Source organism: Thamnophis sirtalis, unplaced genomic scaffold (genome assembly GCF_051295495.1).
Source record: "Thamnophis sirtalis isolate CommonGarterSnake01/CBP01778 unplaced genomic scaffold, rThaSir2_p1.2 scaffold_3, whole genome shotgun sequence".
Taxonomy (NCBI): domain Eukaryota; kingdom Metazoa; phylum Chordata; class Lepidosauria; order Squamata; family Natricidae; genus Thamnophis; species Thamnophis sirtalis.
The window spans coordinates 81862883-81886434 of NW_028261383.1; the positions used below are offsets into that span (position 1 = coordinate 81862883).

The 23552-nt window shown below is 42.3% G+C and overlaps 1 protein-coding gene and 1 long non-coding RNA gene across 10 annotated transcripts in view; one reads left to right on the plus strand and one right to left on the minus strand.

The window, feature by feature from the left end:
* UIMC1 (ubiquitin interaction motif containing 1) overlaps positions 1 to 15152 on the plus strand; it is an 88306-nt gene extending 73154 nt beyond the window's left edge. For 3 of the 4 annotated variants that reach the window (XM_087709348.1, XM_087709350.1, XM_087709351.1), the window contains 5 exons: positions 6834 to 6912; positions 9033 to 9159; positions 12705 to 12768; positions 13275 to 13317; positions 14705 to 15152. In XM_087709348.1, coding sequence (XP_087565474.1) covers positions 6834 to 6912; positions 9033 to 9159; positions 12705 to 12768; positions 13275 to 13317; positions 14705 to 14918 — 527 coding nt within the window. In that variant the 3' untranslated portion in view covers positions 14919 to 15152. Of the gene's footprint in view, positions 1 to 6833; positions 6913 to 9032; positions 9160 to 12704; positions 12769 to 13274; positions 13318 to 14704 lie in introns of those variants that run through there. The other variant, XR_015695933.1, reaches the window with a different exon arrangement.
* Positions 2631 to 23552, minus strand: part of LOC148048029 (uncharacterized) — an 83366-nt gene continuing 62444 nt past the window's right edge. For 3 of the 6 annotated variants that reach the window (XR_015695936.1, XR_015695934.1, XR_015695937.1), the window contains exons 3-7: positions 10977 to 11058; positions 10793 to 10869; positions 7638 to 7732; positions 4030 to 4082; positions 2631 to 3025 (exon numbers count right to left, since the gene is read on the minus strand). This is a non-coding gene — a long non-coding RNA (uncharacterized LOC148048029). Of the gene's footprint in view, positions 3026 to 4029; positions 4083 to 7637; positions 7733 to 10792; positions 10870 to 10976; positions 11059 to 22131; positions 22476 to 23552 lie in introns of those variants that run through there. The other 3 variants (XR_015695938.1, XR_015695939.1, XR_015695935.1) reach the window with 2 other exon arrangements.

Genomic DNA, 23552 nt, shown 5'->3' on the forward strand with positions numbered 1-23552 from the left:
CTCCAGCGCTTCTTCTCCCGCTTCCACTCGCCAGGGGCGGAGGGGACGGATGCCCTTCCATGCAGATGGCCTCAGGGTCTTCTGTACGCCTTTCCACCGCTTTCGCCTCTACCACAGGTAATCTGCAAGATCATCACGGAAAGGGCAGAGGTCCTGCTCATAGCTTTCCACTGGCCTCGCAGGTCATGGTACGCCAACCTCGTCAGCCTGTCGGTGTCATCCCCATGGCGGATTCCTCGGGACCAAGTCTCCCTCAGCCAGGGGGCTATAGTACACCCAGACCTCCATTGGCTCCAGCTGGACGTCTGGCACTTGAGGGGATCTCCTGAGGCACTATCCAACGTCTGGTCCGGTGACCCGGCCCAGCCCCTCAGCAAGATCTCAAGGGTTCGCTGTTTCCTTAAGGGCGCCTCCAACTTACATCCTCCGGTGGTTCACCGCTATCCCACCTGGCAGCTATCGGTGGTCTTACAGGCTCTTATCTCTCCGCCCTTTGAGCCTCTACATACGACATCTCTTCATCACCTCACTTTAAAGACTTCCTTTCTTGTTGCAATAACATCTGCGAGACGCATCTCAGAACTGGTGGCTTTATCGGTCCGGGAGGATCTATGTGTCGTCCATTCAGACAGGGTCATACTGCATCTGGACCCTGCTTTCATCCTGAAGGTCAACACCTGGTTCCACAGGACGCAGGAAGTAATCCTGCCTAACTTCTGCCCGCGCCCCAACCACCCGAGGGAACATGGTTGGCACAAGTTGGACGTCAGATGGGCCCAGCGGATATACATCAGACGCTCTGTGGACTTCTGCAGGTCAGAGGCCTTCTTTGTTTCATTCCAGCCTGGCTTCTTGGGTAAGAAGGTGACATCTTCCACGGTCGGTAGGTAGCTAAGAGCATGCATTGCAGCTGCATACGAACACCAGTCCAGGGCGGTACCCCGGCACATTACCGCCCACTCTACTAGGAGTGTGGCCACCACCGCAGCCTGGGCCACCCAGGCTACCATTGAAGACATCTGCAGAGTGGCTACTTGCTCTTCACTATCGCCCTTTGTCAGGAACTATAAATTGGACATGTATGCCTCGGCCGAGGCATTTTTCGGCAGGCGGGTGCTACAGGCCATTGTTTCCACAACTGAATCCTGAGACTGTTCTTCTGCCCCCCCTAGTGACATAAAACTTGGGTATGTCCCGTCGCTTGGACTCTCCAAGCAGTGCACAAGAAAATGACCATTGGCTTACCTGAAGGGTTCTTTTCTGTGCACCGCGGGAGAGTCCAACCCACGCCGGTTTCTCAGTCCAGGGATTTGTGACCGTTGTGTCAACTTGGACTTTCTTTACCTGATTCATCACGCTTCCAGCCTTCACGGTTCCAGACCATCTCAAAATTCTGGCGCCAAAGAACACAAAGAGGCATGGCCAAGGAAAAAGATTCCTCAGTCCCAGGGCAACCAGACTGATTTAACCCGTCGCTTGGACTCTCCCACGGTGCACAGAAAAGGACCCTTCAGGTAAGCCAATGGTCATTCTGCACAGCTTGGTGTTATCTGCAAATATGATCAGTTCCCCTTCTATGCCCTCATCTAGATAATTTATGATGAAGAGCATTAGACCCAGGACAAGATCTTGAGGTACCTCACTGCATGCTTCCCTCGATGTAGATGGCTTTCCGAGGATGACATGCTGAGTTTGGTTGGTCATTCAATTGGAAATCCATCTGTTGGTGGTAATGTCTGTTCCACATTGTTCTGTCTTATCAAGAATAGGCTGAGGTCTACTTTTAGTCACTTTGGCAAAGAAGGCAATAAGGTTTGTCTGGTATGATCTGTTTTAACAATCCCATGCTGGCTTCTAGTAATTGCCTTGCTCATTTCTAGGTGCTCACAAATCCATTGCTTGATTATCTTTTCCAGAATTTTCCCAGGTATTGATGTCAAACTGATTGGTCTATATAGTTTCCTGGATGTACTCCCCCCCGCCTCCCCCCCCCCCCCCCGCTTTTGAAGATTGGAACCACATCAACTCTTTTTTTCTGGCAGTTCCCCCATGTTCCAGGAGCTCCGAAACTTTTGGTTCAGTGATTCTGAGATTCAACTGAAACTGAGTCCCTTTGTTCATTGGATGTTCTTCCTATTTTTATCTCCTCAAAATAAAGTACATTAGATAAATTCTGAGATAAATTTTGCTTTGAACATGTACATTTATGTTACTTGAAACAGTAAGGTGATTTCAAGGCACTATCTGTACAGTATCTTTAAATATTAAGGAAGTCATTAAGATTGTGCCTGAAGTCATATTAGAAAATCCATCCTTTCTTCCTGAAGACCAGGAAATAGTTTGGAAAAGCTTGTTCTAAAATTTTGGAGAACCAGAAGAACTCAAAATGCATGCATAAAAAAATTAAAGGAGAAATTGCTAGGAATGTACCAAATTATTCAAAACACCTGTAGGGGACCCTTATGGGTCCTCCAGGAGTATTTAAATTATGAAGAGCTGCCATTAGCTTCCAGACCATCTCAGCATGGATGGAAAAGGTTAGTCAATATGAAATGCACCAAAGGGAGGTTATTTTATATTCAGAGGAATCGAGAGAGCTGTGGCACGATTTGTACTGACGAGAAGAAAACTGAAGACTGATCAACTTTTAATGTGACTACAGTGAACATTGTGAACATGTTTGACTTAGCCCAGCATGTCGAGAGAGAAGATGCTGTGCTTATTCTGTACCAAGGGTTGAGAAGCACATTTTCTCTCTTGCTGTAAGTGGATATTTATCTTGTAACTGTTTTCCCTTTGGAATCTTGTTCTAAGTTGAGCTCGCTGGCATAATCTCACCATGGCTTTGTTGACTTTGGTGTTTTGGTATGGAGCAGGTCAACTCAACTATGAATGGCAAAGGCTGCTGGTGATGCCATATCTCTGCTGCTTGTGTTGGCAGTACAAATGTAGGTCTTTCCTGGCATTTCTTATATAGTGGTCCCAGAGGTTTCTAGCAACCGTATTGTGTCAGATGTGTTCTATTCTGCTGGAAAAAAATAGCACTGATTAACACCTGAGCTGTGCACAAGAGACTGTTATAGGAATATTAACAACTATGCACCGGCTCAGAGAACTGCTTTGCTTTTGCTGCAGACTAGCTTGTTAAAAAGCCTTTGGGAGTGTCAAGTGACTTGGGGATTAACAGTCAAGTATAGAAACTACTCATACCCAGATCCAGGCCAGGTTTGCAGAAGAGAGTTGTTGTCCCCTTTTAAGGAGCCAGGCTTTTATGAATTTGTGAATGTCCATCACCAACTTTTTCCTTGCAAGTGAGTAGCCCAGAAGTGTCTGCAAGTATAAACTTTAACCCAGAGAACACATAGACTTCACACTGGTCAGTGCATCACGTAAGGAGGGGAAATGCAACCATTAAATGTGGTCTGTTATTTGAACTAATCTGTGAGAGTAATTATCATGAGAGCAAAAACAGAGGTGCCAAGGAGCCAAAATGAATGCTTCAAAGCCCAGAAGTTGCTGGCACTGATAATACATCTTTCCATTTTGATCTCTGTAGGTGCACCTACTTTACAACAGATGTTGAGCAAATAGTAACAGTTTTATAGCGCCTATAACACAAATTCAAACCTTTCTCCTAATGAGAGCATTGAGCACAGGAAGATCTGATACAAAGCTGTAAAAATGTTCTGATACACTGCCCCCTCCATTGGATTGCCCAACAGTGCTTAAAGCAGCATCTGTTCTATATTAGAAACTCTAGCCCCCTGGTGGAAATGGCTTAGGATATCTGATATGTTCCCCAAGCAGCATAGCTGGTGGTTTGTCAACAGAAATGGAAAGGAATTCAATTGTATGAAACAAACATTTTAAAATCATGTTCATAAATGGCTAACAAGAAAGGCTGCGGCCTCTGATTGAGTTTGCCCTGATTTCATTGTTATACTGATTAAATCTAACTAGTATAAAGAATTACTGCTGCATATATGATTATACTAGAATAGGGTGAAATTTGTCTGTTAGCTTTCTTACCCTTTTACCAAGCAGGTAAACATCATCCTGGTTATGTGATCAGATTGTATTTTCTGTAAAAAAAAATATGTATAATTTGTGAATTAGGTTTCTCTTCCTTTTTGCCCCTGTTCAATCCTATCGCTTACTTCTCAGGTTCTTGTCAAAACCCCTTTTCATAATCTGCCCAAATCCAGGACGTTCTTAAAAACGAATTTTGTACCTTATGAAAATATGCAGATATGCATGCCACATTGAAAATACAGATTACTACTTATTGTGGTTTTTACCCTTTCTTCATTCCCTAGTCAACACATAAATGTACCTTATAATCAAACCCATTGAAATACTTTTCAGCTTAATTCATTGAGATCATTCATTTATCCAACTCTTAACTGAGTCTAAGAGGTCTCACATGTGTTTTGGATTTGAAAAACAATACTAGAAATTTTTAGACATTTAGACATTTTATTAAGATTTATAGGCCGCCCTTTTCCCTGAGGGGACTCAGGGCGGCTTACAATCACAGGGAAGGGGGTGCAATATCAGAAGACAAACGATGTGCGAACAAAAGAAAATAATAAAACACAACTTTCATTCAACAGTCAACACTCGGGCGGGAAAATTGGGAACCTATCCCCAGGCCTGATGGGAGAGCCAGGTCTTGAGGGCTGCGCGGAAGGTCTGGATGGTAGTGAGGGTACGGATCTCGACGGGGAGGTCGTTCCACAGGGTCGGAGCTGCAACAGAAAAGGCTCTCCTCCGTGTAGTCGCCAGTCGACATTGACTGGCGGATGGGATTCGGAGGAGGCCCAGTCTGTGAGATCTAATCGGTCGGAGGGAGGTAATCGGCAGAAGGCGGTCTCTCAAGTACCCAGATCCACTACCATGGAGTGCTTTAAAGGTGGTCATCAGTACCCTGAAGCGCACCCGGAGATCGACAGGTAGCCAGTGCAGCTCGCGGAGGATGGGTGTAACATGGGCGAACCGCGGTGCGCCCACTATCACTCGCGCGGCTGCATTCTGGACTAACTGCAGTCGCCGGATGCACTTCAAGGGCAACCCCATGTAGAGCCCATTGCAGTATTCCAGCCTAGAGATCACAAGGGCTCGAGTGACTGTTGCGAGAGCCTCCCGGTTTAGGTAGGGCCGCAACTGACGGACCAGGCGAACCTGGGCAAATGCCCCCCTGGTCACAGCTGACAACTGGTGGTCAAAAGTCAGCTGTGGATCCAGGAGGACTCCTAGGTTGCGGACCCTATCTGAGGGGTATAAAATTTGACCCCCCAGCCTAAGTGTTGGAACATTGGCCAAATTGTTGGGAGGAAAACACAACAGCCACTCGGTCTTGTCCGAGTTGAGTACCAGTTTGTTAGCGCTCATCCAGTTCTTAACGGCCTCAAGACCCTGGTTCATCACGTCCACCGCTTCATTGAGTTGGCACGGGGCGGACAGATACAGTTGCGTATCGTCCGCATATTGGTGGTATTTTATCCCGTGCCTCCGAATGATCTCGCCCAGCGGTTTCATGTATATGTTAAATAGTAGGGGGGATAAGACCGAACCCTGCGGCACCCCGCATGTTAGGGGCCTCAGGGACGATCTCTGCCCCCCGACCAACACCGACTGCGACCTGTCCGAGAGGTAGGAGGAGAACCACTGCAAAACAGTGCCTCCCACCCCCACCTCCCGCAGTCGTCGCAGAAGGATACCATGGTCGATGGTATCGAAAGCCGCTGAGAGGTCAAGGAGAACCAGGATGGACGCATAGCCTCCATCTCTGGCCCTCCAGAGATCATTGGTCAATGTGACCAAAGCGGTTTCTGTGCTGTAACCAGGTCTGAAGCCGGACTGGAAGGGGTCAAGGTAACTAGCTTCCTCCAAGGCCCGTTGAAGCTGGAAGGCCACCACCTTCTCCACAACCTTCCCAATAAAGGGGAGGTTGGAGACAGGACGAAAGTTGTTTAAAATGGCTGGATCCAAGGATGGTTTCTTCAGGAGGGGTCTCACCACCGCCGTTTTGAGTACGGCGGGGAAGTGCCCCTCCCGAAGGGAGGCGGTCACGACCGCCTGGATCCAGCCATGTGTCACCTCCCTGCTGTTGGCAACCAGCCAGGAGGGACACGGGTCCAGAATACAGGTGGAGGCACTTACAGCTCGAATGGCCTTGTCCACATCCCCAGAGGCAACATCCTGGAACTCAACCCAGAGATGATTTGCCAAGTAATCCTCCTGTGTCTCGGCTGGATCTACTGCGGTGGAGTCCAAGTCCGACCGAAACCGAGCTACTTTGTCCGCCAAGAACTGAGCATAGTCCTCAGCCTTACCCTGCAAGGGGTCTCCCGCATCCCTCCTATTAAGAGCAGATCTTTTGAATGTTACATGCAGCATTGTCAGACTTGGTTTCCAAGTCTTTCATATTTGTTTAACGTTAAGCAAATGGAACTTTCTACTAGGTATCATATATATGCCTTTATTTGTTAGGTTGTTAAGAGTTCTCATGTGAATGAAGAAATGAAATAATTTAGATTATTGGTGCAAAATACTTCATACACAATTTAAGTCAACACTTTTGTCTTAGTGCATTGTAAAGGCTTTCTGGATGAAAGCTTGAAAACTTCAGTTTACATAGTGAGAAATATCACACCATTATAAATTAGACCTTGCTGTTCTCATTGTGATGCCCCAAGCAAACTGGTCCTACTTGGCAAGAAGCTTTGAAATTATTTTCTAAAACATATATTGGGTGTTTTGTTCTGACACTTGACACTTCTTGAGATCTTCAAGAAGACAGATAGAACAACTATTCTCTTTTCGTTTTCAAGTAATGACCCGGCGACAGAGGGAAGCCAAGAGCAAGCTTGCCAGCTGCAAAAAAGCCTGCAAATCTGTAGATATTGACAAGTAAGTAGGTATGCTCCATATAGTCCATTTTGACAATTTTCAGTTGAAGCCCTGGTAGATGGTTCTATTACATAAAACTCCAAATCTTTGACATTATTCACTCATCATCCTGTGACCAAGAAACATCTTGTAATAGGAAAGACCACCTTAGTCTAACCTATTTTTACCTTTGCTTCTAGTGGGGGTTTGCCTAGGTTTCACATTCTTTTTGGAATGCTTAATTCAGCACTGTCTGCCCAGCTGATCTTCTCAGTCTCATCCACTTAAAAATGTATAGACTAATCCATGCTGGCTGGGGAATTCTGGGAATTGAAATCCACACATCTTAAAGTGGATGAGATTGAGAAACACTCGCCTGGGAAATGTTGATGTGCTACTAGTTAAACACACTTTGCCCTCTCCCCTTTCAGTTTCATTATTAAACCTATAATATAATGGAAGCAATACTTATAAAACTCTATTAACAATGGCAATGGTGGATTTCCTGCTGTAATAATCTAGTTATGGAATCTGTCAGAACTGGCATGTAAATATAGCAATATTCTGTGAACTGATTGTGTCTGCATAATTCAGACTGCACAAATGTAATGATATAAAGATAAAGGTAAGAAATAGCGCTAATATTCAAGTACAAATGCCAGTCTGGCCCATTACAATACCAAATTTCATGTGAATTCGGGGGCCTTTAAGACTCTGCTTGCCATTCCAAATTGTAACAAATGTACCTGTTGTATCCGTCTCACAGCTGTTTTCAATGTTAGAGGAAATTATATATTCCCGCAGTGATGGTGTTTCAGCATCGTGGAAACATGCAAGTCCCCTGAGCATTTAAAAAAAAGAAGAAAGGGAGATCTTAAAACTGTGGTTAGCAAGCCAAACAGAGAGCACACGCAAATTTCTGTTGCACTAGTATCATGTTTTTCTTAAATTATTTTTGGTCCTAGGACAAAATCACAGAGTTTGTTTTGGTCTCTCACAGGCTGATAGAGGCAATAAATATCAAGGCAGTTAAACCGTGCTCTAAGAGCAGCATTGGTTGGAAAAGTACCGTAGATGAATTGGTGTGCATATCTACATGCTTCTATCAGAACAAAGCTATGATGGAGGAGGTTAGCATGTCTGGTGCCTACCTGTGGTTACACTGTTAATGAAATTAAGAAATTCAAATGGAACCGGTTTTGTTTAATCTTCTTCCTCCCACCTGTTCACCCACACAGCATCTTAAGAAAGAGCCTGATAGTAAAAATCCTGCCTGAAAATAATATTGCTGCTACAAACACTGGATGGCAACATAACTAATAGAATTAGGCTAATTATAGAGAGGGCAGCTTCTGTTTAGACACATTATCTTGGTAATCAGCAGGGACTGGAAAGAAAATATGGAAAAGTACTGCAGGATTTAGCATCGAGGGCGCTCCTCAGACACATTCCAGATACCGTAGTGCAGCAAATTTCACTGGATTTCTCTAGTTCCAGATCATCAATTAAGTAGCTGCCTCCAGTTCCATTTCTTCCTTCACGTGCCAAAGGCCAGGGGGTGGTGGTGCAGATTTGTTTCTTGGATTGTTAGCAGGGGAATTATGGGACACAGTTGAGCTAGTTGGAGTGATCTGAGAGCTGGTAGCAGGTGGTGTTTTACTATATTCTTCAGCACCAAATGCTCAATGCATCCTCTTCACTACTGCATACTTTAAAAAGGAAATAGTGCCCTGGCAGATTTATTAGTTAGATGACTTCATTTAGACTGAGTAAAACATGTCTCTGACTTAATACACTTGATTTGCTTTTTGGGGCACAACATAACTCCAATTTTGCAAAAGCAGATACTTCATTCAACTGTGTTGACAGGTTCTGAAAGAAAATCAGTATTGTTTGAGATAGCTAGAGGAGCTGATTTCATTACATCCCTTTGCTGCAGTAGCAGCACCCAGGAAAGCACTTGGAAGAAAACTGCTAATCATTCTGTCCTTTTTGATTGCCAACAGGTCAGTTTTGTAGTATTGGTCACATCACTGTGCAGATCGTGCTCTTTTGACAAGTCTTACCAACAGAACAGCTAGAAGCAGCACAAATGAAAAAGAATGAATTCTAATACAATCCATTTCTTCCTTATTTGGCAGGTATGAGAAGTGTTATCTTTGTAAATCTCTAGTGCTAAGAAAAGAGTATCAGAGCCATGTTGATAGCTGTCTTTATAGCTGGAGTGTTGGTGGAACCCAGGGCCACAGGAGACCGCGCCATGCCAAAGTAAGGATCTGTATTCTTGGTTCACATTTGCATGGATGTCTGCTTTTGTCTTTGTTTATATCTTTTTCTGAAGAGAGATTGGGTCTGCCTGATTCTCCAACCCCATGAATAAGCTTAGCTGCAGTGAAATGATATACTCTGACTGTTTGATCCTCTTCAACTTGATTTTACAATGATGGGATTACATCTCTAACCAGAATATCAGCCCACAAGCCCTCTGGATGTCGGTTGATTTCAACTCCCATCAGTTCCATCCACCATGATCAGTGTTCAGAAGGAGGGCAGGCATAAGAGGAAAAAAGCCAACCAACAGACTGAATGAGGAAGGAAATCCTCCCACAGTTGTAACCTTTGCTATATCAGTGGCCTTGGATTCACAAACAGTATGTCTTCAGAAACGGCAACATTCACAAGTATGCTGATAATTAGCATGTTTACAATGCTTCCCATTTAAAGTGGGATGTGGTATCAAACTCTTAGAATAACAGTCATCTTGTTTGGACTTTTCAAAGCTAAATATTCTGCATTACAAAGTGTCCTCTTTCTGGATACAGGGCCTCCCAGATTCCAGAATACTCCTTATTGGTTGTAAAAAAATATTTTGTCAAAGATTAAATCTATATCTACATTTATCTTGAATCTCCGTAAACCTGTACAAGAATTTGGTTTACCAGTCAGTGGCAGTCTCTGAACAGCAAGAGTCCAGTGGCTCACCGTAACAAATGCGTAGAGCATGAATGTATTTATTTATAAATACTTTTTAATGTGATGTTTTAATCAAAGCCACTTTGAAATGTTTACGAGATTAAAGTGTGTAGCTTTTGCTGTTCTTCCCATCCTTGTAGCTACGTTTAATTTCACAATCTCTGCAAAACATGTACCTGCTTCCCCTTCAGTTTTCCATTCCCCTATATTTAAATGCTGGAGCACAATATTCTCTCCACCTCTGAGAGATGCATTGCAGCCATTGTGGGGTGTTTTTGAGTGAGATGAATGATATTTGATTTTAATTATTTTTTTATTCTCCAGGTAGATGATTCTTTCTTTTGAGAAACATTTTTGTGGAATACTTGGCTATTCACATGGCCATCCATTGTTTGTATGTTCACCTGAATTGATGCTTTCTATTCTATGTGTACAATGATTCACTTACTATCTTACAATATTATTTTTCTGTTTATCATCCTTTATGGCCAGAAAGGACAAAATTGGTAAATGCAAATGTTTTCATAATATCTAATGATATTTTCCTGTTCAGAATTGTTATCTCGAACAAAAATGACCTCTGCCTATCATATTATTGTCACACCAGAGTGCAGAATTGAGCTTTACTGGTGGACAACAGGTAGTAAGACAAAGTCTGTGCTAATTCTTTTCCTTTGGTTTACTTTCAACTCTTTCCAAACACTATAGTAACTCTTTGCATTTCATGCTATGTCAGGCATACCAGTGCAGTTGATAAAGAAGCACTAGCAGAGATAAATGAATTTGTAGGGAGCCTAATGCATGTACTGTAAGTGAGCCGCTAGACGCTATTGAAATAAATGTAAAATAAAAGGCATAAAAGAAGGGGAGGCAAAAATATTTGGTTTTTTTAAAAAATCGTATAAAAGAGGAAGAGAATAGGACTCACGCATGGGAGTAATTGAAGACAGCTGGTTTTGGAGACACTGAAAGTCTTAGTGGATAAGTCAAAGCTGGATATGAGTACTGCAGAGGAAGGAAAGAACATCTATCTGGTAAAACTACAGTCAGCTTACTTGAAAATAAATTATTTGCAAAAAAAAAAAGCATATTTGTGGAAAGGCAAACCATACCTGAGAAAGGCATGCTGTATTTCAAAAAGTAAGTGTACATTTGCCTTACATCTACTGCTTAAAATACGGTCTGTCTGAAGATCTGTTCAAATACCACAGGAGGAGGAATGAAAGAGTGTAAAGTTGATCACCATTAGGGGAAAAAATGCAAATAGTTATCTGTAAAACATAGACATCACTGCGTACAGTCACTGATTCTGAATCATTTACTAAGCCCTTGCCGGCTAATAGCCGTTAGGTTTCAGCTATGTTTCCTTCCTTCAGCTATTGCCAACCTTAATCTATGATGAAGGTGTCAAATTTGTCCAGCCGATTAATTAATGCAATTCATCCATTCAATTCCCATATTGTTTAACCCCGGGCATGGCAGACGGGCATCATGTCCTGGTCCTCATCCCCTCTCTAAGTTGTGTGGTTGCTGCCTTACACGCATTACCCATCTTGTGCAGCAAAGGCCTGTATGTAGCTTTTGTGCTGATTTATTTCTGATGGTAAGATTTTAATCCATAGAGCAGTGTGAATGCTAAGGCAATGTGATTTCTCAGCAGGAAGATGCAACATGATGTCTCTGTTTTATGTAATCCCTTAAATCCATCACAGGCCTCGGCCCCTCAGGAATTTATATGCAAATGACAAGACTGCCTGTTGATGAGTTTAGCTGGGACACAGCCAAACATTTTGCAGTTTCTTGCACAATGGGAAGCTTCCGTTCATGTCACTAGCTTTGGTTCAGAATTCCTTTTTTTTTTACTTCTCCACGGAAGAACTTGGCTGATGTTTAAAACAATCAGCAGAAATGTTAACGTGCCTTTTTGGCACCCAAGGCCCAGGTCCTCCCTCTTGCTTTTCAGAATCAACACAAATGATTTCTGCTGCTCCTTATTTGAGCATTGTAAATTTTGACCCCAGATGCTCAGAATAGAGAGCATTCTTTTCTTCTTTTTGCTTATTTTGGCCCTGGTCCCTGGGGACAGTTGCAGAGATGCCTGCCCAGAACTCTTTGAAGTATATAACAACAAATGCAAAACAATATTTCCAGAAGGGAACCTTTGGAATTAAGTTTGTTTTAATTCTATCTGAAAACTTTATAGCATTTGGAAGGTAATTAAATCAACGAAAAGAACATGCAATTAATAATGGAGGATACTTGGCTAGGCAAAAAAGACAACAGAAAACTGCTGTTCCAAGGCTATATTGGATTCTGAGGCTAGGAGGATATTTTTATAGCTGCTGTCCAAAGCTACACTCCTGTTTCCTCTTTTTCTGTAGAACATCTAACGTGGTAAAATACCTGCTGTGCTGTCATCATGCTTAACAATTCTTCACATCACTTCCCTCATGATTACTGCGTGTTGCTAGGGAGAAGGACAGAGGAAAGGAGGATTGCCTTTTTGTGACAGGGAACTTTTACCATCTAGCTCTAGCAAAAATCTGGCTGTTGGTTGGTTGTTGCTCATTTACATAAATGTAGATAAGCATGAAAGTATAGTGGTGAAACATAGGTGGCTTTGTATTCTGAGGGCAGGGGATCGGGAGCCATCTCACTAGATTGACATCTGATAAAGGGCAGATATGATAAAATGAAAAAAAAAATCTTGGGGTAGTGACGAGAAAACTGGTCTTTGTTCTGGCAGCTGCAAGATGTCCAGAGTTTTGCTTCTGTCTCTGGGTTCTTATGAGCTATTTTGGCAAAAGACCTAATGGGGATGTTCTCTTACTTTGTTCTAGGAGAAGGGAAGGTGTGAAGGTGGATTACTGCGGATGCTAGAACAATCTGAAAACAAGACTGCAGGTAGGAAAGTTAGCACCCCAGTCAGCATTCTTGTATTGACACAATTTAGGTTGAGTCATAGAAAAAGGCTTGTCCTCAAGTAATACAGTATACCCCCTGGCCCATTGCAAATGGATAATCATGTGTTTCTTCCCACTGCATGTATATCAGTTCTAGGTTAAACATTTGTATGTCAGGATTTATCTCGACTTTAATGAAGACGGGAATCATTCCTGGGAGTTTCAGTGTGATAATATTATGTGACAATAAGACAAGAGAAGTCCTTTGTGCTCCTTTTCCTTGTGTCCTATAAAGGTATGCATTAGAGAAGCCTGCAACTCCAAATAATGCATAAATTGTCCCATATCGCCTACCAAGCCGGAAAGGAAGGTATTGTTTAGAATCTGTTTACTACCAGATGTTGCGGTTTCTCTGTTTGTCCACTGGATGAGTCTTGCTGATCTTAAAACAGAGGCCATCATCAACCTGCTGAAGTAATTAAGATCCTGTGGTGTATTATATTCCAGATGCAGAGATGGCTGCTCCACCATCCAGAAGAGAAGACTCAAGGTTAGTTAGTGCTCTTTCTGTATTATAGGCTCCTTCAGTGGTTAAATGGGCTGTAGAAACGCTCCTTGCCACTCATTTCCAGTGCTGTTGTTTTCAACAAAGTGGAAAAGCTAAATAAAATGAAGAAATTCCATAGGAAGCTAGTTTTTAGCATTGAAGGCAAAGTCTACTCCTTCTGCTGGAATGCAGTTAAATAATGTTCCTTTTTTCCTTAGAACCAAAACCTGAATTACATTAGACAGGAAATTTCTTTTCTTAAACTTGTGGAGGGCATATGGTGAGTGCAAGAATATGTTAGTTTGCTGTAAGTTTGTTACTCATAAACAAATTAACAGCTCCTTATCTTGATCTTTTGCAATCTGTATTCAGGCCTCATTGGGGGACTGAAACTGCTTTGGCTACCACGATGGGTGACCTATATTAGGAAGGGTTTCTTCATTAATTCTTTTGAATCTGTCTTGAATTTTTTTCTAGTACCATTCACTTCACTGGGAGCAATGCTTTGTAATAGTGTTTTTCTTTCCCAGATGTAATTCCAGAAACCAATATTTCTACTTAACTGCTTGACTTTTAATCTGTCGATCTGCTCTCTGTTTAAGATACACATGAGCTACAGTGGCCTATTAGTTTGCATACTATCAATAGGCTGATAAAATACAACTTAGTCTAGAAAACTGCTAGATAACTGCGAAGTGTTATATGAAACAACTTCCTTTGCTGCCATTTAATCATAATTTTTTTGGTCTTTTTTTTACTGTCATATAATGGTTGTCAGGATTTTTGCAGCCTGGATATGGAATGCTTAGTGATAGGTATTACGTGAATTGCCTAGGCTATTCAGAAACTGTAGTTGGTAGAGAATGCATTAATCAGATATGCAAAGTTTTGTATGCTGAAAACTGCACATTATTGTTGGTTTGCATTAGTAACTAGTAGAATATTTTTTCCCACGTATAAATTGGCATGCTCCTACATTTACATTGGTAGCCTTAATCTCAATTAGGTCACTGGAAGTCAATGAATTGATTAGAGCACAAAACAAGGCATTCTCTGGCATGGTACTGGGATTATGTAAATCTCCCCTGGGAAACTCCATTGACTTTTTATTTATTGGAAGTTAGATGGGCTGTTGTATTTTTTTATTGTGCTTTAATTAAACTCTATGCTTTTATTATATCTCTGCTCAGTTTTTGACATGCTCAGTCAAGTTTCTCTTGTTTTGATGTTACTAAATATGTGATTTAGATAGTTACAAATTCTTTTGTGTATTTGTATATTTTTTAAAAATTACAATATTGAAAGCGAGAAAGCTTTAAAGAGCTATGGAAAAAGTTCACTGTACAGCAGGGAAGCCTGGTTAATTTTTTTAAAATATCCTTTCTGTTAGGCCCAGCTCAACAGAAATGGACAAGGAAACAGAGGGCAACCAGAATTCAGAAAGGTTCCTCCCTCAAGTTCCCTGCAGTGACTCTCCTATTAAGTCATTCACTTCCATTTCTGAAGCCAAAGATTGCCTAGTGGACTTTAAAAAACAGTTGGCGATTAAGCCGCGTGCTTGGAAACAGACCAAAGCCAGCCATCGGAACCAAAAGAAGTGCTGAGGGTGGCAACATGGAGAAAACACCAAATTATGGACTCTACTGAGCCTACTTGGCAGAGGCCTCCGCTCCCTAATCAACTGCAGATTTTCTTGTTTTGTTTTTTTTTGAATGAATGAATTCTCCCATAATTTGTCATTTATTGACTAAGTATGTACTTTATAGGAGCCTATTCAACTTTGCTTTGCAGTAAGAAAATAAAATGACATATATTTATTATGTTTTTATAAACTTCAATTTCTGCTCTTTATGATTTTTAATACACATCTTTTCAGCCTAAAGACTGCATTGCGGGTAAACAGTTAAATGCTGGTCATCCATCTGGGACCTATCTCCCAGAATACTCCAAAAAGACCAAAATTGTGCCCCTTCATGTTCTGTTACTAGAAGATTTCATTCCCCTATTTAAAAATGTATCTAACTTTGACTAAAGCTTGCACTAATTCCCACAGAACCGATGGAGTCTGCAGAGTGATGAATAAAAAAAGCCAGGCTTACTTGGTCTTCTGTCCTGCGGGAGCAGGGATCACATCTCTTAAACCAAAACTGGTAAACATGGAAGACAGATGTCGGAGGAAAAAGGGCGTTAGGTTTTTCTGTTTGATAAGAATATACCATTTTTGGATTCTTTCCTGTCCCAAGCTGCTTATGGCTGGATCACACACACACACACACACACACACACACACACACACACACATCTTTCTATAAATTTTGGTGGGGGTGTGTGGAGTGCTGGCTTTGTTTCAGTAAGTGGACTGATAGGTTGTGTGGTTGTATCATGATTGGTAGATTGGTGCTGCTTGCTGCTGGCTGTGTGTCCGTTGTTTTATGTTGTAATGGCCTGGGTGGTGGGTGGGGCTCATTTGTTGACTAGGGCTGGTCTCCAGATGTCTGGTAGGCGGGAGGTATCGTCACATTTATTCATGTTGTGGGGGTGTTTCTCTATTTCGATAGCTTCCATAATTATTCTCTTGTTAAAGTGTTCAGTTTTGGAGATTAATGTGGTTCCTTCAAAATTAATTTCATGTCCTGCAGCTTTAAGGTGCTGGAAAAGGGAGGAAGTTTTTTCTTTTTTTCTTACTGCGTTCTTGTGTTCTGCGATGCATGCATTTATTCTCCTGTTTGTTTGTCCTATGTATGTTGCAGGGCAGATTTTGCATGGTATTTCTTAGACTCCTTGGTTTTCTAGCTGGATTTTGTCTTTGGGGTTTCTTAAGATGTTGGCTATTTTTTGGTCAGTGTTGAAGGCTGTCTTGACCAAAAAATAGCCAACATCTTGGCAAAAGAAAAAAACTTCCTCTCTTTTCCAGCACCTTAAAGCAACAGGACGTGAAATTGATTTTGAAGGGACCAAATTAATCTCCAAAACAGAACACTTCAACAAGAGAATAATTATGGAACTATCAAAATAGAGAAACACCCCCCACAACATGAATAAATGTGACGATACCTCCCACCTACCAGACATCTGGAAACCAGCCCTAGTCAACAAACGAACCCCACTCACCACCCAGGTCGTTACAACACAAAAGAACAACAGACTCACAGCCAGCACCTCAGCCACACAGGATGATATGAAACAGCCGACCAATCTACAAACATCAACTCCATCTACCAATCAGGATGCAACTAAGCAGCCAATAAACCCACTTACAGCAACAAAGCCAGCACTCCACCCCACCCCACCAAGATTTATAGAAAGACGACAGCCCGATCATGCCTTACTCACACAAGCACGAAGCCAAAAACACCAGCCTGAAGATGGCGAGTGAGACCTCACTGAAACGTTGCCAAGACAACCTCAATCTTACACGGGAAAGAGCCAAATACAACAAGACCAGCATACCTACACCTGCTATATGTATGTGTTTATATATATATGTGTGTGTGTGCGTGTTGCATTTGTATATTGTATATTTGTGTATATATATTGGGGGGGGAGGGAAGAAATGGCATGGTGTATGAAAAATGAGACCAGGGATCAGATAAAGTCCTAAAGCTGCTAGTGATAAGCTCTGAGTTATATAAAACCTAACAGCTACATAAGGCTGTGGTATTAATTCTGCTGTGATCCTCATTCTCTTGCCCTCACTCCCTAATCTGCTACTATTTGAATATTAATTGCAGGTGATATTTGCCCAACACTATACAGAATATATTTTATTCAGTCCTTGTCCGAAAGTGCTTTGAATTGAAAAATTAGGCCCAGGAAGTGCCTAACACAGCCAACGGTACGGCAAGAGCAAGAGACTTGTCCCTGGGTATTCTGTTGCTGCCTAATGGTTCCATATTCCTTCCAAGTACAGTCCTTTCTTAAGACTATTTTGATGCTGCGGTTGTGCTATTGCAAGAGCTCAAGGGCAGCTACAGGTAAGAGTAATTACACATAAAACCGAGATCTCTGTCTCTAAATCGGGTTAGAGGCCAGAGAGAACAAAAGGCTGGATGTCATGTTATCTTAATGGAACTTCATTTTATCTACTATGAAAATGCCGGCATTGACATCGGCTGCAGAAGAAAGGATTTTTTGCTGGCCTAGAGGTGTGCAGAAAAAGGCATCTGTGTCATAACAACGCCTTGGAAATGCAGAAGAGAAAGGAAGGGTCAGAAGGGCTTCCTTATCAACAGGCCACCCAAACAGAAACCATACAGGTTAGGTCGGTTTTATCTTGGCCTATTTTATTTTCTCAGTATTTCTAGTGCTAAAGCTACTAAGCTAGGAAAGTAAGGTTTCATTTGGAAATATTCATCTCTTGTTGTCATTTGTCCTGGGTACTTGCTAGCATTCAGGATCACAATTTATATGCTTTTAAAACAACTTGAATTAAATGAAAAGTGTTGCTTGGCTGCACCATTTCAGGTTGTGGGTAGGGAGTAGGTTGCAGATTAAAATGATGGTATGCTCAAATACAAAAACCTTTCATAATGTAGATGGAGGATGGAAGTTTTACCAAATCTTAATGTAATTAAGGTATGAATTGAGCAAATAATGCAAAATTCATGCAGGAACCTTTCCCCAGGGTCTATGGCAAACTTTTTCAATTTTTTTCAGGCTGCAGAAGTAAAAAAGAAACGCTGAACCCCAATCAATTTGAAACCTCTAGTGATAGAAAATAGCTGTGTTTAAAGGAACTTACTTTCTTGTCTTTAGCCTCTCACAGGACTTCAAATTCATGGAACATTTTTAAAAACTCTAAGATAGGGATGGACAACACTGTAGTGCCTGGGGGTTCTGCTCAGTTTAAGAAGGACTGGAGGCAGTGGTGCAACATGGGAAAAGATACGAACTTTGAACTGCTTTATCCTCTTTTGGCAGGACTGAGGCTTTCCTGTCCTTTTGTGAGTTTGTTTTAGGACCTGCTCTGCCATTTTAATACATTTCTTTGCTCAGAGTGGCAAGAAACCACAGTATTGACCCTCCCTGCTTTCAGGGCTGCAGGCAAGGAAAACTTTCACCTCTTCAATCTGTAGAATGCATTAACAGCTAGTCCTGAGCTGGCACGTCCTTTTACAAGGCACATCGTCTACTGAATGCCCCGGAACCTCACTGGTTTGAATTATGGAGATTGCCACTTTAAGCTGACAAACCTTGGCAAAGAAATAAGTATTTTTTTTAAAGACTGGATTTTGATCCCGGGCACTTAAATTCCAAAGCACTTGTTTCCCAGTTAACATGGTTGAAATGTTGCCAAGATCTTTCCCTGATTTCATTAAATAAACCATGTGTTCTCTGTGCAGCAGCATCTACCCACCCTCCTGTTTTTTTCCTTGTTAACTGTCAGTCTGTTGCTGGCACCTCCTGGAAACAAAGGCTCTTGTTTATCTTTTCAACTGGTGACAAGGCAAGCAAAGAACAGAATAACTTTCTCAAAGCTTGGCCTTCACCGGAGCCCAGGATGAGTTCAAGGAAATGTCACGGGAATATATGCATGGCAGACTTGCGAGCCAATCAGCAGCTGTTCTCTTTATGCAAGACCAACAGAGTCCCAGGGTCACCTTGGGACAGAGCAGCCTGTCTCTTCTCACAGAATCTAACAATATCTCACAGAAATTACCATTCTGCACTGTGGCTTGACTGGAGTATTTTATTCAGGGTTCTTGAGAGCAATGAGCAAACAAGGAAAAAGTCTGCTTGTTAGCTGGGTAGTAGCTATCCTTTGCAAGCATGATTGTGCCTGTTTTTGAAACCATGCTTGTGAAGATTTTCTGAGGCATGCAGGGTGGACAAGGGAAGGAGTTCTGTGCATGCTGATGCTGCATGCCCTAATGTAGTCTTTCTCTGTTTTCCCAGACATTAGAAATATTGAGCATGCTTTAATAAAATGGCATTCGACTTCAAGCTTTCCAGCATAGACACAAACATTAAGATTCTCAGTGTAGACTTGATTTCAGGAAAGAAGCTTCAGCAATGCAAGTTGCCTTTTCAAAGCCAGCAGACGCTGATTGCCTTTTGCTAAGCAGATGTTGAACTACACCTGGGTGCCCATAAGTTTTTGTGAGTAAATCTTGATAATATAGAAATCCAATTTCCCTTTTGTCCACTTCCCCTACAAAATGAATTTTGGATGCATTTGAAAGCAGGGGCCATAAAAACTACATGTTTTATAAAGTATACTACCAAAATCATTGTGATTTGTGTGCCGCTTCGTGGTTTTGACAAGTATGTATTAAAATATGCAACAATTATTTTCCCCACTTATAACCCAGAGTCCTACACACGGACAAAGAATTTTATACTAGTCTTTGGCTGACCTCAAAATGTTGGGATCAAGCAAACATGTTGGAAATGGATTAATATTTGATGAGAGACCATGAGGAAATCACAGGGGTGTAGGCAAAACTAAGAAATGGAGATATTTCAGAAGTAGGCAGTGCTAACCAACTCTGGAGAGCCAGGGATGGAGGTCATACCTCCGTCCTAGTGCTCCTTGACCTCTCTGCGGCTTTCGATACCATCGACCATGGTATCCTTCTGCGACGACTGCGGGAGGTGGGGGTGGGAGGCACTGTCCTACGGTGGTTCTCCTCTTACCTCTCAGACAGGTCGCAGTCGGTGTTGGTCGGAGGGCAGAGATCGACCCCTAAGCCCCTAACGTGTGGGGTACCGCAGGGTTCGGTCCTGTCCCCCCTCCTATTTAATATCTACATGAAACCGCTGGGTGAGATCATTCGACAGCACGGGATAAAATACCACCAATATGTGGACGACATGCAGCTATATCTGTCCGCCCCGTGTTAACTCAATGAAGCCATTGACGTGATGTGCCAGGGCCTCGAGGCTGTTAGGGACTGGATGGGGGTTAACAAGCTTGTACTCAATCGAGATAAGACCGAGTGGCTGCTGTGCTTCCCTCCTACTAATTGGCCAAGTGTTCCATCTCTCAGGCTGGGGGGGTCAAAGAGTACGCCCCTCAGACAGGGACCGCAACTTGGGAGTCCTCCTGGACCCACAGCTGACTTTTGAACACCACTTGTCAGCTGTGACCAGGGGGGCATTTGCCAAGGTTCGCCTGGTGCACCAGTTGCATCCCTACCTGAACCGGGAGGCTCTCACAACAGTCACTCGTGCCCTTGTGATCTCCAGACTGGACTACTGCAATGTGCTCTACATGGGGCAGCCCTTGAGGAGTATTCGACGACTTCAGCTTGTCCAGAATGCAGCCGCGCGAGCGATTGTGGGTGCACCTCGGTTCACCCACGTAACACCTATCCTCCGCGAGCTGCACTGGCTGCCTATTGGTGTCCGGATACGCTTCAAGGCGCTAGTTGTCACTTATAAAGCCCTTCATGGTATTGGACCTGGGTACTTGAGAGACCGCCTTCTGCCAATTACCTCCACTAGACCAATTAGATCCCACAGACTAGGCCTCCTCCGAATTCCATCCGCTGGCCAGTGTCGACTGGCGACTACCCGGAGGAGAGCCTTCTCTGTGGCTGCTCTGACCCTTTGGAACGAACTCCCCGTGGAGATTCGGACCCTCACCACCCTCCAGGCCTTCCGCATAGCCCTTAAAACCTGGCTATTCCGACAGGCGTGGGGCTAAAGATTCGCTGCCCCTAGTTCGAATGGTATGACTGTTGTGCTTTTTAATTATGTATTGTTTTGTGTTGTTACTAAACTGTCTGTATCCCCCCTTCCCTTTTTGAGCTGTGAGCCGCCCTGAGTCCCCTTAGGGAAAAGGGCGGCATACAAATGAAATAAACTCAAACTCAAACTTTCATATGATTGCCAAGAAAACATCGTGTATTCATATTGTCACCAGAAGTTGAGTTTGACTCAACAAGGCTCAAGCAATTTTTTGGGAGAGTTAAACTCGAAAAAAATATATATTGAACTATGTAATAAATTAGATAACAATTTTACTAATGCCATATCCTTTAATGAAACATGACAGTTGAAACACCAAGCGATCAGCAGCCAAGCTGAAGAAAAGAGTATTTCAAGCCAATTAAGGACTTCAAGGAAGCTGGATAGGAATTGGTATTCCCTGTGAGTGAGGGGCCAGGCTTTGGCAGAACAAAACTCTGTCAGGACCTTGGATAGCTCAATGCAAGAATCCACATTCTGGGTTTAGTGTCAGCACTGTTGTTGTACTGAGTGATTGTTTCAGCACTGCCTGGGAAGGATGGAGAATTTAGTAAGGTAGGGAGCACTTGTGGAATACAGCTGCTGGAATTATTTACAACCTCTTTACCAGCAGTAGCCATAGGAATGATCTCCACGATCTTCTAGGTAATGAAATAACACGGCATTTATTTCTGCTTTCTCCCACATACACTGGGATCACGGAGCAGGCTGCATGTGTTCTATTCTGTGTTGTATGACCTGGAGCATGTAGGCAGCACTGTAAGCCATTGCTCAAATGCTTCCGTAACAAGGATACACTGGAGAATTGGAAACAGGGGTCCTCTGCAGCTCCCACCTAGTCCCACCCCATGTCTTCAACTCAATCTTTCTTCTTCTACAAATTTGGTTTTATCCTGTTTAGTTTTCAGAGACTTCTCTTATTGATGAACAGAGTTCTGAGCACATAATTTCCATGCACCATTCTATTCTTTCTATGAAAGAATAAAGGGGTTGGCAGGTCACCCTCATCTGCAACCATATCTGAACTGAAATAGGGTGAAATAGTTGAAGTTTCATTCTGATTTTTAAAACCTTTTTTTTTCAAAATAAACAATTGTATTTTATCTCAGTCTCTCCTTGACTCACCAATCTTTTCTCTGGGCTGGTGCCCTTCAGATGTGTTTGCAACGACTTCAAGAATTCAAGGCTAGTAACAAAGTTCCATTACCTGAGAATCTTAAAATAATCGGAACGACATTTGACTAGACAAGTCTATAAGATACTGACAAAGCAAAGAATTGGAATTAAAAGGATAAGGTAGGTTAGTTCATTCTTACAATCGCTGACCAGGTGGACAACATTAATAAACCATTTTTATTTCAAGTGAAATATAACGCAAACATACAATAATGAAATCATTTTGCATCTAAGGAAACTGAATTAAACTGGTCTGCTAGAAGTAGCTGTTCATAAAATAAATCAGTATTTGGGTACTTCATCAAATAGGCTATAAAATGGACCTTGTTCTTAAGAAAGGCACAATATAATGAAATGGGACATAGATTCAATGGGTTGTTCATCACAAGGGTACAATCTTAAATCACATGGAACTCAACAGCTATTAAGAGACCATTAAAACTAAGGTTAGATAGAGTTTGAAAATGACTTTTTCTCCCCTTTGTTCAATCATGCCTGATTCTCAGAGACTGTCTGAACAAGTCTGCAGTTTTCTTGGCAAGATTTTTCAGAAAATTGCTTGCTAAGGCTGAGAGAAAGTGACTGGCCCAAGCTCCCGCAGCTGGCTTTGTGTCTAAGGCGAGACTAGAACTAATGATCTCCTCATTTCCAGCCTGATGCTTTAACCACTAACAAACTGGCCCTGATTTAATTGTGATTTTAAGTATGATTAATGATGATTATTTAAATAACTGAAAGAATGAGGCTTGACTACTCAACAGCATATTCCTGAAGAGGGCAGTTGAGCCAATTGGCTCTCTAAATCTATCATGTTGCTCAATGCAATTTGCAATGGATTGTAGCTCATGGAAATAATAGAGACAAGGCTTTCCAAGGTTAAGCAGGCAGCATGGGAGAAGGCAGAACATGTTTCTTCCTCTCATTCCTCCACACCAGGCTGAAAGTAAGTGCATTTTAAAAACAATTGTTTATAGAAGTTACATTCATCTTGATAGGCCATGGAGAGGATGCTGCTGACCAGAGATAACTTGTAGCGATCTCTTCTTTAGAACTTCTGCCCGTAATCACCACTACATAAAATATTTCAATGGTTTGTTACTCCATTTCCTTTTCGTCTCCCCACTGTATAGTCTGCTAACTTCACTCTTTTCTGTATTTACAAACTCCCAGTCTATATAGCACATTCTCCCCAAAGATCATTCTAATTCACGAAGGCAGGAGTGGGGTAGCTCTGGGCCTTCTGATTTTTCTGACCTACTTCCAATATTCCCAAGCTACCTCTGCATTAACTAAGAACTTTCTGTTAATATAGCTTTTGTAGGAGACTAGCTGCAAAGGTGTTCAACAATTTTTAAAGTGGCTACAGAACC